At 42.2% G+C, this 18,477-nt stretch overlaps 1 protein-coding gene and 1 long non-coding RNA gene across 7 annotated transcripts in view; one reads left to right on the top strand and one right to left on the bottom strand.

Annotated features, from left to right (window-relative positions):
- The window catches only part of PRKAG2 (protein kinase AMP-activated non-catalytic subunit gamma 2), a 236,211-nt gene that overhangs the window by 75,111 nt on the left and 142,623 nt on the right, over positions 1-18,477 (top strand). For 3 of the 6 annotated variants that reach the window (XM_053991497.1, XM_053991342.1, XM_053991662.1), the window contains one exon: positions 15,139-15,210. In XM_053991497.1, coding sequence (XP_053847472.1) covers positions 15,139-15,210 — 72 coding nt within the window. Of the gene's footprint in view, positions 1-1,694; positions 2,110-5,872; positions 6,012-10,209; positions 10,634-15,138; positions 15,211-18,477 lie in introns of those variants that run through there. The other 3 variants (XM_053991742.1, XM_053991424.1, XM_053991572.1) reach the window with 3 other exon arrangements.
- Positions 8,647-10,265, bottom strand: LOC128815426 (uncharacterized). The gene is made up of 3 exons (XR_008439646.1): positions 10,192-10,265; positions 8,961-9,067; positions 8,647-8,730 (listed from the first exon to the last, which is right to left on the bottom strand). It is a non-coding gene; the product is annotated as an uncharacterized LOC128815426 (long non-coding RNA).

Raw genomic sequence — 18,477 nt, 5'->3', positions numbered from 1 at the left:
CTTTGAAACCCGAAACAGTTTTAAGATTATTTTTTTTTACAAAAACACTTTAATAGGTCTGGATGATTCTTGGCATTGGCTACATCAAACTGAGCCTATGAGTGATTTGAAAGGGATGATTTAGGGATATGGGACATTTTGCTGGCTGTTAATGCCCCTTTTTATTTGATCTGATTGCTAATCAGGAGAACCCTTTATATTCCACTATGAATCCAGTCTTCCCTTTTATCCTCTCTAGGTCAGCCACAGATTCCTTCCTTTCTCCTACAGCTTGAGGAGGAGAGACAAAATGTGTTTTGCTTGCTCCAGCTGGTTGACTGGTTTCTCTTATACCCCTTAAACAGCATTTAAGAGGAAGCTTGTTTATTTTCTTAAACTATTTGTACATTCTGCATGCATAAAATATTAATTTAGATGGGGACAAATCTTCTAAGCACCAAATATTTGTGCATGTTTCTGTTAAAAAACGATGCCAATGATCTTGTCTTGAAAGGATTCAAGTAATAGCTGCCATTTGTGAGTGAACACTGTGTACCATTTTCAGCTTTTTTGCTCCCGAGGGGCTTGTGTTATCAGAGCCACTTAGCACACCGAAGGAAGAGAGAGCAGTGGATGGTTCCTAGGGTGTGCTGTCTGCCTGGCACACGAGGGGTGTCACCTGGACCTCATCTCTTTTGCTGCTGAAGTACTGCCCAGCCTCAGTGGTATTTATGAATTGATGTAGCAGAGTTAAGGTCAGTTTTGGCTGCATTCTCTTGCAAAAGGGTGCAGCATCATCCAATGAATGGGATGAATAGACTGAGAGTGATGTGTAAACCAAGTCCACTCCACTGATCTGGTGGTTTAGTGACCTGGAGTCATTCATTAAAGCAAACCCTCCATCTTAGGGAGTTTTTCAACAGATCATCAAAAAAGATATTTTGAGATGACCAAGAAAGGACTGGCAATGCTCCGTGGATCAAGATCTGACCACCTGTTTCTCCAGAGATGTGTCATTCATTGCATGGTGTTTTGATGCCTCTGTTCAAGTATTGGAAGCTGCAGGGATGACCTTTCTGCCTTTTGCTTTGTTCTAGCAGAGGTGTCCTCATCTGAGCCAGCCTTTGATAGCATCTGGGCCAAGGATGTGTCCCCATGGTCTGGGGAATAATTTCATTGCCAGTAAAGGACACTGTGAGACTGGTTGGTGGAGTAATCAAAGCTGAATGGGGTTATAAAAAAAGGATTTAGCTTGATGAAAAAGAAAATTCAAATCCCCACCATCCCTCAGCTCCTACTGGGAGAGTTTGCATTGCTCTGCTAAGCACTTGCTCACATGGTGCCCTTTCAAAATAACTATTATCTTTCTTTTGGATGGTGATACTTTTGATGGTTATACTTTGTGCTCAGGCACTTTATTTTCCCAGTGAAGTCTTTATAATAAAATAAAAATTAGCCAAATCATCCCCTGTTCATGCTGCAGATGGGAAAACTTAAGCCCAGAGAAATAATGTGACTTTTGTGCATCTACAAAGTGGAGCTGTGGTTAAGTGGGGAATAGGGCTGTTATGGAGCAGCAGAGACTCCAGCCTTGAAAATGCATTTGCTGCTCTGTGCTGCCTTCCCCAAGGTATTCGATACTGATGCAGACGCAGCCTCAGTCACCTGAAACTTCTGCTGTTGAAAACGGGATCTTTTTTTCTCCCCCTTCAGATCGCATTAAAAACGCCTGCGGTTATCTGAACCCTCCGACTTCCCCCGTGCGCCCCGAGCATCTCTGTAACGCGCCCAGAACGCGGCTCAATGACCTGCCCGCGCTGTCCGAGCTCAAGGCCGGTTCTGCAGGCGGGGAGCCGAACCTGGCCGTGATGCCCCAGGCGATTTTGGCAGGGAGCCCGCACCGGGGAGAGCCCGCCCGCCTTCCCTGTGCTGCGGTAGCTCCGCTGCTGCCATCCCCGCGCCGTGCCGCGATGGGAGGCACCAACACACCCAGCCCTGGTCCCCATCTGTTGCAGCATCGGCTCCAGTAGCAGAGCCCGAGATGTTTAAATGCGCTTGCCTTTAGGGAAAAGCTTTCAATGCAGTTCTTCGATGGACGTTTCCAGCCAGACTGCAGGATTTTTCAGAGCTGTAAGTCAGAGCGGGGGTTCGATTGTCCCTGGGTTTCTCTGGATTTGATTATTTTTATTATTAAATTGATTTATCTTAGCAGGGGAAAATAGGTTCTGCATTCATTTAGGTGGATGCCCGAGTGCACTGCAGGCGTCTGCCGAGAGGCAGGAATTCTTCAGGCTCTGTAAGAAATGCATGGTGCTTGGGTATTTTGGGTTTTTTTGTCGTGTTTTATCTCTCGTATGCATGACTGGCACGGGGCTGTTGTCCTGTTTTTTAGAGCATTTAATTACAATAGCTACTCCAAGGCTGAACAAAATCGTCTTTTATCTAGTTAAAGAATGTAGCTTGGGTTTGGGGTTGGTTTGTTGATTTTTTTTTCCCCTTGCAGAACTTTTCATTAATGTTTTGGAAAGAGATATTATCATTTGGGGGGGGGGGGTATTCATTTATTTTCAGCCTAAAACCATCTGGTCTCTGCATCCTGCAATGCTTGGTTTCTCCTACTGCTCATCTCAGAGCCTCCTGAACTGCTGAGCAACTAATTGCCATGGCTAGTCACTGCAACCCCAAATCACAGGTTTTCAGGAAGTGCTGTTTTGCTTAATGATTTTAATTTTATATTTGATGAGGCTTGTCAGGATAAAGAGCTGTATTACTGGCTTCATACGTTCCTCCTTGCGTTTTCCCTTTTTACAAGAATTAGTGCTGAACATATGCAATTTGCACTGCAATTAATGGATCTGTGAGATAATGAACGTCCAAAACCCAAAACGGATGAGGCGGCTCCATCCTGAGATCAGAGCCTGAAGGGTTTCAAGATCTTCTGTTAGGGGGGTGATGGTGAATAGCAAATGAAATTTAATCCAGTATAAGATGCAGGGTATTTTGCCAGCATCTTGTGTGTTTTGCTTGTTGTTCACTGTTCCGGGCCACAGGAGAGATGAGAGTGTCAGCCTTTGGGGAGGACATGTCCCCCTCAGCTGTGTCCCCTCTGTGCTGAGTGCAGGAGAGCAGAGGCGGTGCTGACTTTGAGCAGCCCTGGGAGGTGTGAGGAAACTGGAGCTGCTGCAGCTGGGAGCCTGGGGGGCAGGATTATCTGATGGAAGAGGGAATGATGGGCAGCAGGATGAAAGGGATCCTGCTGACAAGGGGCCAGCCCTCAATTCAAAGGGAGGCAGTGGGAAACCCAGCAAAAGAAGACTTGGTGGTACTTCAGTTTAGTACATTTTTATTACTGGGAGTGGAATACAAATGTTGTTTTTTTTTAATGCCCCAGTTTGAAATAAACAAAAAAAACTCCCCCATCCCCCCAGATCCATCCCATCAATCTGAATGTACAAGGATGTCTGACATTCAGCAAGAAGAAACTAGGAGAATTAAATGCAATATTGTTGCAAATTTTTAAAAGCAAAACACAGAGTTGATGGAAATCACCTGTAACCAGAGTCTGCTTCAGGCAGCCAAGAGCCATCGGGTTTCCATCAGGAGGGGAAAATCCTCCTGTCATTTCAGCCTGTTTGGCCACCCAAGTAGGGGCACTGACTGATTTGAAGCTGATTTGAAGACAGTAAGTATTTAATCATCCTAAATTTAAAATAAATGGCAGGTAAAAATCTGTAAGAGCTTGTTACCATGTCTGTATGCACATATGTTTATATATGTTTCTCATACCCATTGCCCTACATGACACCATGTTTTATATGTGTGAAAAAATAGTGATGCCCTGTGAGTTGAACTCTGTCACATCTACATCTGGGAGGAAATAGTCACCAGGGCAGTTTGTTTCTGCTTCTCAGTGTAGGTACCAGTGCCTTTGCTTTTAGAACTGAAGTATATTTTGATAAAGTTACCCTTTTTGTGCTGATGTAACAGACACTTTTCTCATAGGTATTTGATGACTTCTAGAGCCTGATTGTGGTTCTAAGACCAATTTCCATTTCTGATAGACCTCAAAGTAAGTGTGAATAAAACTTGGATGTAAATAGATATACCAATAGTTGTACAGCTGTTCAGTATGTATAGATAGAAATTAATGTTCCTGATGGGAAAAAAATACTCATTATTTTATTTTTTAGGGCTGTATTACTGGTGTGAACCTAATTTTTGGTAGTAATGAAAAAATAAAATTGTTATTCTGAATCAAAATTTCCTGCTTGTGGATTTAATTTATCTTGAGGAAAAAAAAAAAAAAAAAAAAAAAAAAAAGCTTTGCTGTGTTTTGCTTTGTTTTGTTTCCTTCTTTCCTTCTTGGGTGCTTATTAATTTCATGGGAGGTTTTCAGTGAGGCTCCTTGGCAGGGTGGGTGTCTGTGCCAGGCTGAGCTGCAGGCAGGGGCTCTCCCTGAGCCTTGGTTTGGTAATTCCAGTGTGAGCTTTATTTTTTTTGTGACAAACGAGTTTGGACTGTCTGCCACATGGCTTGGAGCATCAGCCAGCTCTGAAATGGCCTCTCCCATGCCAGGCTCATACTCTGCCCATCTGTCACCATGTTCGGGGTGTCCTGCTAAGTTGGAAATGTTTCCCACACTCTCCAAGCAGGATCAAATGCTTCTTGACACATTTTGATGCACAAACTGTCAGCCAAATCAAATGCAGATTTGCCTGTTTCAGCTCACCAGTGTCTGCTGGGTTTCAAAGCCATTGCAGAGGACAGAAATTATTTTTGGTGTATGTGGATAATGAGCTTAAGTTTTCATTTGGGCTTCCCTGAGTGTGTGTTTGCTTGTCCTTTCTCCACAGCATGTTCAGATCGGTCCATTGTAACTGTGGTGCTTAAGTGGACTCATAAAGAATAATAAGATGGCTAAAATCAGAAGACTCCTGCTAAAGGAGTCAGAATTTGATATGGCTCGTTTGTAAGGTTTTCTTCCCTGCACTGGATCTAAAATAGGAACTATTTCTGGGAAAAAAAAAAAAATGAAGTCATAGTCTTTGAAAGAAGCCTGAAGTTTACTTGGGGAAATATCTTCCTCAGAATTTTAGTACTGCATGTACAATTATTAGAAAAAAAACCCTGGGTATGTGTCATTTCTTCCCTTCCCTTTCTATATGAGGATAATTTCCAAACTGGACCTACTGCAAAAATTTATTTTGAGTGGTGGTTATTTCTAGTGTGAGTGAGTAATCTCTTTGTTGTGTTCTTCTGTTTGTCTCATTGTTCACAAGATTTTCCAGATGGGCAAGTATTTTATCCATGTTTCTTCCAGAGATGGTCACTGCTGTCTTCTAACACCTTCTCCCAAGCAGAACTGTGATGCTCTTTGAAGCACATCCCTTGAGATAGACTTTAACAAGTGACCAGGGCTTGGTGTGTGTGAGCCTGGAAATGTGAGATTTACTATCCCTTGGACATTGCCAATTCTCTTAACAAACATGCTTTTTCTCAGAAGCTGTATAGCTGGCCTGTTTTCTTAAAATTTAAATTCTAGGATTTTTCACTTGGACACAGAGGTTCCTTCCTCTCACTCCACTGGGCACTCAGAGAGTTAACCCTGTTTTCTACACAGCAGCCAAAGAAAATGTCATTTTAGTAACACTTGGAAGTGCCCCCAGAGCTCCCAGTGCAGGGATGCCCGGAGTGTGTCTCGACAGCGAGCAAAGCCGGGGTTGAAACGGGGCTGCAATGATCCCGGCTGGGTCCTGCAGCCCAAACACGGAGCTGGGAGCTCGCTGTGCTGCCGGAGCGCTGGCTCAGCCTCCTGCGGGGATGGAGCATCCCCGGCCCCAGCGTTGTCATGGCTACGCTGCTACCGCGGGTGGAGCTGGGGAAGGAGCCGGAGCAAACCACGCTCCGCAGTGCCGAGCACACCGGAGTGAGAAGCAGTCCCTTGTCTGGACAGCTTTCTAAATAGGGGGGTAAATGAAAAAAAAACAAATACCCAACTTTATTCCCACTTTATGGACAGTAAAGATGGAGAGGTGAGATGCAGGGTTCATTTATCTTATGTTGAATTCTCCAAAGTTTAAGCAAGTTGTGCAGCCTCTCCCATGCCTGGGATATGGGAGCACATTTCCTGTTGGAGATGCTGGCTTTCCCCTTCCCTCTAGGCTGGACAGAAAGTGTGGGGGAGATGACTAGTGACAGATATCCTTAATGCCTTCCCAGAGCTAATCCAGAAAGCCAGAGCAGGCAATGAAAGTCTCATCACTGAAGTGCTCTCACAAAGCTCTTCTGGATCTGCAGTTTGTAAAGCCCTTTGGATTCCCACAGCATGAGTGATGCATTGTAATTTATCAGCATTGGATGACACTGCTAAATGAAAATCTAGGAATGGCACAAAATCTCATTATCTCTTAGCTCAAAGTCAGGGGTGAGACCTAAAGGGCATGCAAGGCTGTGTTTGGGCAGAATACTGTTCTAGGAGTGTGATAAAATCCTCTGGGTTGTCTCTGAGAATTAGAGCTTTCTTCTGTCCTTGAGGGCATTTTATGTTGCAGTTTCAGCAAAATGCACCTTTAATGAATGAAGAATGAAGACATCCATTCTTCTGGGAAAAGAAAAAAATGGTTTAGCTTACGAAATAAAGCATATTAAATTTATTGGTCTCTTTTTACATGTGGTGCTAAAGATATAAGAAAAGCTGTAGCAAAGTTACTGTAAACTTCATAGAGGTGAAATTGCTCTCTGCAGCTGCAGAGTGATGTAGGAAAATGTGGGAAAGAGGGGAATCTTTCCTCATCATGGACACCACGATGTTCCCCCTTGACATCCCATTCAGCACACAAAGCACAGAATCATCTTGTTCTTCCTTTCCTTCCCTAATTTCCTCTTTGCTTCTGCTTTTTTTCCCTTTATTTTTTTTTAGCTGAGGGGCTACGAGATCAGAGCAGGTCCCTCACTTGCCTGGCTTTCCAGCCGTAAGCTTTCTTCTAATTGTCAAGATTATTCACGGTTATTGACTGACAAGAATGAAAAGAGGAGGCAACAGGCAGCTGTCTTCCTAAATGCAGTGAACTGGAAAAAATAGTTGCAGTTCAAGTATTTATGGCAGAGATCTTTTGCCTGGTGTGAATGTCACCTTTTTTAGTCATATTTATGCAAGGTCATTTTCAGATAAGGCCATGAGTTGGGGGTTTTCAGTTCTGATTCTGTTTTATTTTATTCTTCCTTGAGGACGTGGTTTTTGAAGAGATTTGGCCAATAAAAAGTGGAGGAAAACACAAAAAAATGAAAAACCCCAGTGACTCAAAGTAGCTGAAATCTGGAGATGACTTAGTAAGCCTCAGTCTAATCCTTGAATTGAATCCCCTTCAGATTGTTTGCTCCTGTGCTGCAGCAGCTCAAGTGTTTTCATTACATTATGGCAAAATCATCTTTTGTTTCCTGCAATTCTGCTATTTCACTGTGGCTGAAGTTGTGTTTTGTAGCAAACGCTGGCTTGTCTCTGCAAATATGTTGAGATCCAGTGTCTCATTTATGTAAGACAAACTCCTAAGTATTGGAAAGCACTTTTATTGGCACTGAGTATGAGCCATCCAAAGGGTAACATCTCCAGTCTCCTGCAGTCCTTCCTTAGAATCGTGTGTCTTGGTTTCTTAATTCCCTCATCACTCACCTAACCACATTTTCCAGGACTGAGGTGTGTTATCTTCTGCTTTTACCTTGTGTTTCTAAACTTTGGGTGCTTCTTAAATGAAACGTCTCACTGGAGAAAGGTTGTCTTTGGCCGAGCACCCAGGAATAGCACTTAATAATGGGTTTGTATGTGCATCATGGTGGTGTCACAGAGACTATTGGGAATTTTGGTTTCCTCCCTGGCATGCTTTCTCTGCTGTTCTCTCACTTTCTCTCTCTCTCTCCATTTTTTTTAAGTGACATTTCATTATTTGCACGTTCGCTAGGTTGTCCATCTGCTGTTGTAATAAACACGCTGCCAGTCGCTGCTGTGTGGTTCGTGGTGTGAAGGAGCTGACAAACCAGGCTGTCATGTGCTTGGGGATCCTAGTGAGGCTTTGTCAGAGTGCCTCTGTGACTTCCTGATGAGGTGGGGAGCAGCACCCTCCACCACAGCATTTCCACGCAGCCCTGAGCTCTCTGCACCTTATAAACACAATGGGGCTCCAGGCAGGAGGGATTCCATCCCACCCCAGGCTGTCTGTGCCCAGCTCATCTGCAAAGACTGAATCACTGATGAGATACAGTGGGGTTTCCTGGCAGGAGAGCACAAGGCTTGAAAGAAAACTTCATTTTTTTCTGTAAACAGCATAGGAATGTGTTCTAATGAATTAAGTCAGAGATTGGGAACACAAAAAACAATCCATGCTCTCTTGAAAGTTTTTTTGGATGGATCTTGTCTGCAGCCCCAAAACCAAAAAAAAAGTGAATTTGCTGTAGACTGGTGGAGATTAATGCCTATCAGGATCAGTTAAGAATTTCAGAAATTAAGAAGGGTGTGCTGGATGGTGCCAGTATCCCATGATCAGGATAACTCAGGAAGAAGAGCTTGGAAGACAGCTGTTTTCAGGGAAATATCAAGGGCTTAATTATTTAATGGCTCTCTTTAATCCCTTCCCTGTAAAATTCATTGTTTTAGCAGCTTTTTCTGCCCAAGTGGTGGCAATCCAAGCTGGAGAACCTGTGGTGAGAACAGTGGCTTCAGTAGCTCCTTGAGTAGACCATGTCCACTTCCTGTTGCAGCTGAAAGAAATGCCTTTGAGTTGCACACAGGCTGGTTTTCTTCTGCCAAGCTTTCATATGTGAGTTTTTTTACATAGAACATTGAATAATCACCTGATGGATGGGGATTTTCACATACTGAGATCTGGGTTAGATTTCAGTCAGCCATTACTCCCTAACCTTTTAGATAGTGCCTCTTTGGAACTGAATATTTTCCATTTGTTCCAGACATGTCATTTAGGGGGACTTACCTTCTGTTATTTCAAGTCTGATGCTGTATCCACCTTGAAGTGCACACAGCTGGTCCTGCACAGTCACCCAGTAACCCCTGGACTGTGCTGCCTCTGGACTCTTCATACTGTGGACAAAATCATAGAGTCATTAAAGTGGGAAAAGGCCTCTAAGATTAAGGAGTTCACTGCAAACCTGCCATCTCCACCATTTCCTCTTGTCCTCTTGCTTTTTTTGGGAGAAGAGACTGATCCCCACCTGGCTACAACCTCCTTTCAGGGAGTTGTGGAGTCTGATAAGGTCTCCCCTGAGCCTCTTTTTCTCCAGGCTAAACTTCCCCAGCTCCCTCAGCTGCTCCTTATAGGACTTGTATTCCAGACCCTTCACCATCCCCTTTGCCCTTTTCTGGACACTTCTCAGCCCCCCAATATCTTTCTTGTAGTGAGGGGCTCAGAACTGAGCACAGGATTCAAGGTACAGCCTCACCAATCAAGTTTCTATATCTTATTTCTACCCTCTCAAGCTCTCCAGACCTATGTATTTGGGTTTTTTTCTTTTTTTTTTGTTTGGTTTTTTTGTTGTTTTTTTTTTTTTTAATACAAATAGCCTTAAAAGTAATAGCAAACAGATAAATTGGAATAGCCTTGTGCAGTACAAAGCTGTCTTGCACAAATCCAACCAGCTTTGTACATCTGTTCCTGCCCACTCCCATTGAGTCATATTGAGACTTAGTCACCAGCATCCTCAGTCTCACAGTACAACTTATATATTTCTCTCCAAAACACATGCTACAGTCTAGATGGCATGGGGGAGTGAGAAAAGCAAAGCAATGAGCAACCTACTCCTAAAGGAATAAAGGAATGTAGCAAGTTTTATTATACTTTACTATAACTGGTATATCAAAACAACAATAACAAAAGGACAGAAATGCCTGTGTATGTCAGTTTTGAATCTTTCCTTTTGCAATAATGGAGTGATTTGTTTTAAATCCCCAAAGGCTTCTAGATAGGATTGTTCTCAGAAAAAGACAATTTTCTATTGAAGCAGAGCTACCAAGCTATGCCCTCTATTCCATGGAGATCAAACTGTGGATCTGCTCACAGGCTATTAGCATATGTAGCATATTTGCTATTCAGAGTTTTACATAGGCTTGTAATAGGTACAAATTCAAGGTTGATCTAAAAAAATCTGCTGGTGTGCAGAATGCAATGAAACAAACTGTTCACAGCTGATGTTAATAAAAATCCTGACCTTCTTTGTCCTTGCTAGGATACTTGAAGTGCTCATAGCTCAGTAATATCAGCAGAGGAGAAGATTTTGTTAAGGTGTGATGCTGAGGAGTGATGCTTTTATCAATCTTTTGTGAGATCAGAGCTCTTGTCAACACGCAGCTTAATTCCACTGTATGTTGTTTTCTTTGTTTATTTTATTAAAGGAGCTGTCTCCCCATATTGAAAACTGCCTTAGTGAAGTGTCACCTTCTGCTTGAGATATGTTGTAAAAAGAAACTGTAATGTCTGGCAGGCATTTCACATCCTTAAATTTGGTGCAATCCTAGCACATATATAGAACTTAGTAAGGCAGAAAAAAAATGCCTCAGAGGTGACACCATCCGTAGTCAGGACTACGTGATGCTACCCACACTAGGACTCTGAAGCTGTTAATAGCTGAGGAGCCCAGACTTTCAGCAGAGGTTGGTTATGGGGATACCATGAAGCTCTTCTGACCTGAGTCACCCCTGGAACGTGGCCAAAGAGTTGACCATGTTCATGGGGACCCACCACCGTGGGCACAGATTTCACATCCCCGTGTTGCTCGCAGTCATTCCTCATGTTTGAATAGACAGTTGCAAAAGATGCCAGCAGGGAGCTGTTTGTGAAATACTCTTTTGATACCCAGCCCTGAAATTTTGGACCACAGTCGAGTGGGGCCATAAAAAGGTCTTACTTCCACCCAGAGAAATTGGTCTCTGGCCTGTCAGTCACAGCATGCCCCAGCCCTTGCTGGCTCTTTGGCTTCAGCCCTTGCAGAGAAGCTTTATCAGCCTGGCTGCCAAAGTAGCCTTGAAAGCAAACAATAATACAACAAGAATCCTGTTTATTCTGTGTTGTTTACTGGATTCAAGGCTTTAGTGGTGTGTTATTTAAGTATGCAGCCTCTGCAACAGAATTGCTGGAAGCCCTCTTCTTACACCAAGGTCTCCAACTGCAGCAACCTCCAGACCAGCGTGTCTGGGCAAGACTTTTTCTCCCCAGTAAGGAAAGAAACAGTGAAACTGTCTGGAAAAGGTGAAAAATGGTTTGGCTAACCAGATCTTGCTCCTGCTATTTGACTATGCTGTGCCTGCCAATATATTTGCTTTCTGCATCCTCAAATGTGGTTTTCTTTCCTATTCTCCAAACTAGTTCTAAAAAAAGTTTCTTTGTTTTACCAGGATATCAAAGAACAAAAATTTTATTCTTACTTCTTTTCACATAATCCCAAATATTCTGATATAAGGGATGTCAGAGGAAAAGGGGCTGGAATTAAGAAGGATCATCCTGTAGATGTAGGGATCATGCTAGAGTTAGTCTCACCTTTGGAGGAGAAATTCGTGTGAAGGATCTGTAACCTTCCAGATATCTGTTGTTTGCCCAGAGGAAATACAGAAAGAAGTGGTGGAGAAGACAAGTGCAAATGCAGACAGAATAATCCTGCCTTAATCCTGACACTGGAAAATCACCTGTTGAGTGGGTGTTGTGGGAGATTTCCCTGACAGGAGCCCTGAGCTGTGGTTCTGCTGTGTCATGGCTCTGCTGTCCTCCAGGAAAAGCTTTGCTGCCCCTGGGGCTGTGTTCTTCAGTGAATAAATCAGGAGCTGCCATGACAACCTCTTGTAAATAAAAGCAGATTGAAAACAAAATAAATCTGAGACAGCTTTGTGGCTGTAAAGTAGATCTAAAGTGGACAAGAAGTCCTTTTTTCTAACAGGATGGCAGGAGTGATGTCTGGCTGTCAGGTGGAGCAGAGTGATGGAAGGATTGACTAAAGAGCACAAGCATGACAGGAAAGCCAATGAAACTTCCACACCAGGCTTTTCATATTCTTAATTCCAGGTTAGCAGCACTAGGACCTGCTTTTCCTCTATACAGGGGTGATCACAGCCTGTGGTCTCTGCAGAAGTTGTGTGTCCAAGGATACAATGCAGGACTGATGGACACAGGGCTCGATGCCATTCTGCAGCCAGGGCTCTGCAGTCTGAAGGACTCCTCCTCCTACCAGGACATCACTGTGTGCCTTTGATGGAGTTTTAAATGTCTCTGCAGAACCATGTGGTTGTGCAGGGAGCTGTTTCCAAGTGGAGCAAAGCAGAGCAGGAAAGCTGTCTAAGAACAGCTTCAGTCCCCAGTCCCTGGCAGAGCAAGCCTTCTGTGTGTATCTGTTGGCATCAGATCAGAGCAGTCACAACTGTGACAAGGGCAAGGGCTGCACCATTGGTCTGTCAAGAGTTCTGTGGTATTTTGCAACACTTTTGGAGCAGTTTAATTCTTTGGTTTTGGGTTTTTTTTTGTTTGTTTTGTTTTGTTTTTTTAAGAGTTACTGCATCATCAACTGCATCATCACGTGTTTCTGGATTAAGTGGAACACAAGAAATTGTTATTTTTCTGTATTCTGCAGAAATATTAATGAAGGGGAAATAAGCACCTAATATTTCCTTGCTTAACCAACAGATTGGAATAGAGAGAGCAACATTTGTAGCCTGGTATTTGATATATGTATTTTTTTCCTTCTGTGAATGGATGCCTTCATATATAGAATCCCATGAAAAACTAAAAAATTGTTAGGTAGCAGTTACAATTATAGGCTTTTTCACAGGAGTAAAAGTACAATTATTACCCACTTTGAAATGTTCAGCAGTGCTGTATTAACAACAAAAGGTCTCATAGTGCCCAGAAAGCTCTAGCTTCTGTTAATTTGGCTTACAGGTAGAGATTGGTTCTGGATGTAAAGATAGATGAAGTCACAATACCTCCATGGTATCTGAGAGTTACAAATCAGAATAGAGTTGTCATTTGGGTTTCATGACTTCAGACTTTAAAATCTATGTGGCTTTAAATTTCAAATTATAAATGAAACTGAAATTTAGCTCCTAGAAAAATAGTTGTATCTACCTACCCTTTCCTGGTTTTGAAGGTTTCTGCTCAAATAAGACATTTTGGTTTCATTCCTGGCAGTTCTAGATTTTCTGAACAGCTTTTTCATCTCTGATTAGTGGCTATGTGTCCTCTTCAACCCAGTTTCTGCCATCCAGTCTCCAGCCTTCCTAAATAGCTGCTTTCCTCCCTGGAAGTTACACCAGGGAGTAATACAGAGGTACTAATATGTGGATCTCAAAAGAGGTTATTTTCTTCATTTATTCCATGGAAAATTACTTAGCACACATCAGATTCCAGCTTCTGCCCTACTGAAGATGGGTAGAGGAAAATGTTGGTAAATCCTTTGGCTAAATTAAACACGAGGGGATATGTTTTTGTATAACTTTCATTAGGCTCTTAAATATCTTCCCAGAGATTCTTCAATTAACTCCTGCAGTAGCATATGAAGTAATAATACTAATAATAGTAATGATGATGATAATCTGTATATTGGTGGTGTTTATAAATGCCATTTATGGCTAAATAATTTGTATATGGAGTAAGTAATTTTAATCTTAATCTCTTCCTTAGGTTTTGAGATGTTTCCTTATGTTTTTATTTGCAAACAAAGGTGATGTGAAACACAGATGCCCGGGCAAGAGGGAGATGTTACATAGCTGAGCTTTGTAGATAGCTCCCATTGAATGTGCATGAATAGGGTTGGGAGCAGAAGAATTTGTCAGGAATATGTTTGTTTGGGGCCTAATGATTTGGGGCCAGCTTGGCCAAGCCTGGCTGCTGCTTTTTTTTTTTTTTCCCTTTTCAACTTGGCATGAATTAGTCCCATGTGTTTCAGTTCCAGTAATTCAATATTTTGTTCCTTATTTTTGTTGCTTGTTATATAACCAGAATATTTTCAAACACTGTTAAGAATTATGCCTGAGTTATACACAATTTTTAAGCATATTTTGACTTTAATATGATTACACAAAGCGATGTGATTAGACCTGTGGCTGTTCTGAATTCTGAAGACAAGCAAGCCCTGCAGACTTCATGGATGGTGCTAATTTTTAATTAAGCTGTTTGATCACAAATTAGGTTTACGTGAAAATACTATTTATTTATATTTTGAACTCTTTTAAGTGAATGCAGATGTGGTGGTTGAGAAGCACTGAATCATTGCATGGAAAGGGTGATGCCTCGCATCTGGGAGGTTCTGTTTTGGGGAGGTATTCCTGACATTTAGAACACAATTTAGGGCCCAAGACTCAGTTCTTCAGCACACAGGATTAGGCAACCTCATGCTTCTGGTCACAGAATTGCTCATTATGTACTTTTCTGATCAAACAGATGCTAAAGTTGACACTAAGATAATTTCTTTATGCATGTAGAAAGGAGCTCTAAAAACCCTGTGGCTGGAACATGAAGTATCATAAACAGAACAGACGGCAGGAGGTGGAATATAATTGCAGTTTGTTTTTGTTAGTTAAAAATGAGCATGTGTGCTTTTCTTATGGCTCTATTGTCTTCAGTCCTGCAGAATTGGGTGCTCCTCTCCCATTTGTGCAGGTTGATCGGTTATTTCCTCCCTGAGCACCATGTCAGTTTTCTCTGTCTTTTTTTAGAAGTTACGTATTTCCTAGAATGTTGACATACTTTCATTCAGGTTGTGTTTATTGCCATAAATATGCTTTAAGATCATGCATCCCACTAAAGGCAAGATAGGCATTTGCTGAGCAAGTGGATGCGCTTAAACTATAATTTCATACCAATTTTTCTATGGGATTTCAGTACCTCCCCTTGAAAGTTTTAACAGAGGACTTTTGACTTTGTGCAGGTGGTTTTTGATGGTGATGTGATGCAGGTGCTGCTGAGGGCTCCCTGTTCACCTGTAACTTACATCTGACATTGTTTCACAGCCCAGGAGAACCAGCAGAGTCTGTGGTATTGCTTACCAGCAATTGCCGTGGGTGAAGCAGTGGGCACTCTGGAAATAGACCTCTAGGCTTCAGTCATGGGGTTCTCTGATGGAAGGAAGGAGGCATTAATAAAATACATCCATTTTTCTTCTCTGTTCTTGCAGGATCTCAGCTCATTTGCCATGCCATTCTTGGACGGTGATGTGGAGAGCACGGACAAAAATGCTTCTCGCAAGGTAGGATTTATCCAAAGCTTCCCCCTCTTTGCAGTGCTTGAATCCCTTGTGGTGCACACAGTTTGTAAGGCTTATAAAAGCCTGGAGTTTTCATCTTCCCTGCCTTACCATTAACCTGTTGTGAGTGGTGCACTAAGGCAAACCCAGTGGCTTTTGCTGACCTTACCATGACAGTGCCTGTGCAGTATAACCTGTACAGGATGCAAGCTGCTGGTGGTATTGTTGTAAATACTGCAGGTGGTGTGTATAACAGAGCTGTAAATCAGAAAGGTGATGTTGCATAGCTGTATTCTCAGGAATATCTTTACCTTGCAAAATCTGAGGTGTTGCTGCAGAAATATACACTGCCCAAGGTGGAATCTATGGCTGTTAGTAGGTTTTCCTGGACTTGCCTCCTGATGGCTGCTCCCTCTCTATGGAGGGTTTAACTGTTCACTGCCCTTGATCTCTCTGTCCTTGGCACTGGAAAAGTGAACTGCCTTCATTTGCTGAAGCCACAGTGGTAGAGCCTTCCCGTGAACAGAATAGAAAGTTTCCTCCTCAATGTGGGATAAACTCAAGGTTATCCTTCTGGAGGCATTGATTTCTTTTTCTGATGCTATTAAATTAAGCCAGTGTAGTCACAGAGTTGGCTTGCTTTAAAAAGGATCAGGGCAGCACATTCAATGGATGACATTGGGGATGGTTATACAGCGCCTGCACTATCTTCAGAGTGATAAAAATGGTGGGTGGGACCTGTCATCTTCAGGTCCTGGCCTCCTCATTTTCACAAAGCACTGAAGTACAAACAGGTCTGCTAAATGGAAGCCTCCTACCAGCCACGTTCTGGGCTTGGCAAAGAGGGATTCTCCTCTGACCCACAGACAACCCCAAAAGCTGATCTCCAGCTACTCTGCAGACCAGTTCCACTGGTCACAGTATTTACAAGTCTGTACATGGACCTCCATGACCATTAAACCTGCTACAAGCAATGTGGCAGAGAGTCTGCAGGTTTAGTTTAATGCAGGCAATGTAATAAATACTCCTTAATGAAGCTGGTCTGCATCTAGAACAATAATAACTTAGCTCTGTTGACAGCATGAGTTTCTATTCCTTTGCACCTCACAGCTAAGGACAGATATTTTAAGAATTTCTGCAATCCATCAGCAATTGAATACGTTTATAACATTGGCCTTGTTCTTTCTGTGTTGGACCTTTTAGACTGAGGTAGGAGTTGCTGATGCTGGGGAACTCCTGTAGAAACCAGGACTTGTAACTCTTGTAGGTGCCAGGGAAGCTAAAATACACAGTGCTACCAAAAGGTGCCTGTTTAGAGGGTTTGAATAAAGTGAACAATGTGATGTTTTTGGAAAGGATAGTCATGCTGGAAGAAGGCAGGGGTTTCTGGCTAAAACTTGGTTTTTCCATTTATCACCTTCTTTCCACAAAGAAAGGTGAGAAAGATGCATGAATCTCAGTCATGAGGAAATAATGTGCCAAGGCTAATTGCCCTGATGTGCAGAACTACATGATATCATTTAATGACTTCCACTCTACTGTTCCTGAATGCTGTCATTTTCTTCCAACTGGTCTCAGGACTATTTTTTTACAAAAGCACAGAATCATTGAGGTTGGTAAAGACCTCTGAGATTATTGGGTCCAACCTTAGATCACCACCTGGCCTTTGGTGAGTTCATGTCTTGTTGAGAACTGGAAGGACATTTCAATAGTTGCCTTTATTTTGTAGCATTGCTAAATGCTGGAGCAAGTTCTGCTTATGGAAGGGCAACTGACTTTGGAATAACATGGAGCTGGGGCTTAATATCTGAAGTTGTATTTTTAACTGACCTTTTTGACTGAGTGTGTAAGACCTAGTGTTTTTTCCACTATTATACTTGAGCTCTGTTCAACAAATGCAACAAAATGGTAAGAAGGGAGCTGGCAGTGCCCCACTTCTGATAAAAAAAAAGTCATCATATTTTAAAATCCATTGCCACAAAATGGATTGACATCCAATTTGTCATTTTCCTCAATGAGAAGTATGGGATTTCTGCTGGTAGTGAATGATGAGTAGCATCAGACTGCAGAATTTATTTAATTCTAAAACATTGCCAGTCCCTACTGCTGATAGATAAAAAAGTTCCCAAGTTACTCTTAAGGAGGAAGGTTTTTCTTAGTTCAAGTTTGAAATCACTCTATGGTGTGTAACTTTTCTCTATTAAACGTCAGTATTTCATCAGTAGTTTGGCTTTTTCCATTCACTCATCATGCTGGAGACAGGCAATTCATCAGAGGTGTCTCTCTTCCTGCACTTAACTCTTCTGTCACCTGGGCTATAGATCAAGAGTAGTTCACAACCCATTTTTCCAATCTGCCATTAATTTAATTCTCTGCTCTTTTTGAAGGGCTTTTAGAAACTGAATTAACGTTTTCCACAGAAACTCTCAGCAGTTTACCATGCAAGTGTCTCTCAATCATTATCCTGTGACAACAATCCTCATTACACAGCTAGGAAATTCAAGTCTAGAATTATTTGTTCAGCTTCACATAGAAATTTTTTGGCAGCAGTGGTAAAGTGACACACATTTCCTGAAGTTCAGGCTTAATCACTTCTCATTAATATGTCTACTATTATAAATGATGTATTCTTCTTTCCTTTATGACTAATGGCAGGAAGAGGATAGGGATAGTTTTCACTCTCCCGTTTTGAAGATGGAGAATATAATACTGTGAAGGATCTTGTGTGGAAATGTTTGGCATGGTGTGATGGAGAAAGGGGCATGGAACAGATATTTTTACCCTTCTTATTGCCAGACAAAATGCCTTAACACTTTTGTGGCTTTGTCTAAAGCAACTGGTATTGCTGACTGCTCAAAGGTGGGGCTCTCCAAAAATGGCTTAAATCCTTCCTGCACAGAGGATCACTAAATACAGAAATATAGACAAGGACAACTGGGAGCTGAAAAGCAATCACATTTACTGTATTTCCTCAGCCTGGGAAAAGACAGTGGAAGAGGGGCAGTTTAGAAACCTGGAAAATCATGAGTGATTGGGAGCATCATTCAGAAAATAATTCTGGTACGGTGTGGCAGGGCAGCAGTCAGGGATGAGTGCCCCTCTGCACCCAAATGGCTCTATCAGTTTTGGAGATCTTCACACCTTGAATGTTTATAGATCTTTAATCTCAAATGTAGGTTAAAGGATAAGGTGTGGAAATTACAGGAAACTGACAGCCATTACCTTCAGCTTAAAGCCCCGGGTTGTGAATGATCAAAAAGAAAAAAAAAA

Source organism: Vidua macroura, chromosome 1 (assembly GCF_024509145.1).
Source record: "Vidua macroura isolate BioBank_ID:100142 chromosome 1, ASM2450914v1, whole genome shotgun sequence".
Classification (NCBI taxonomy): Eukaryota; Metazoa; Chordata; class Aves; order Passeriformes; family Viduidae; genus Vidua; species Vidua macroura.
This window is presented reverse-complemented; position numbering and strand designations above follow the sequence as displayed.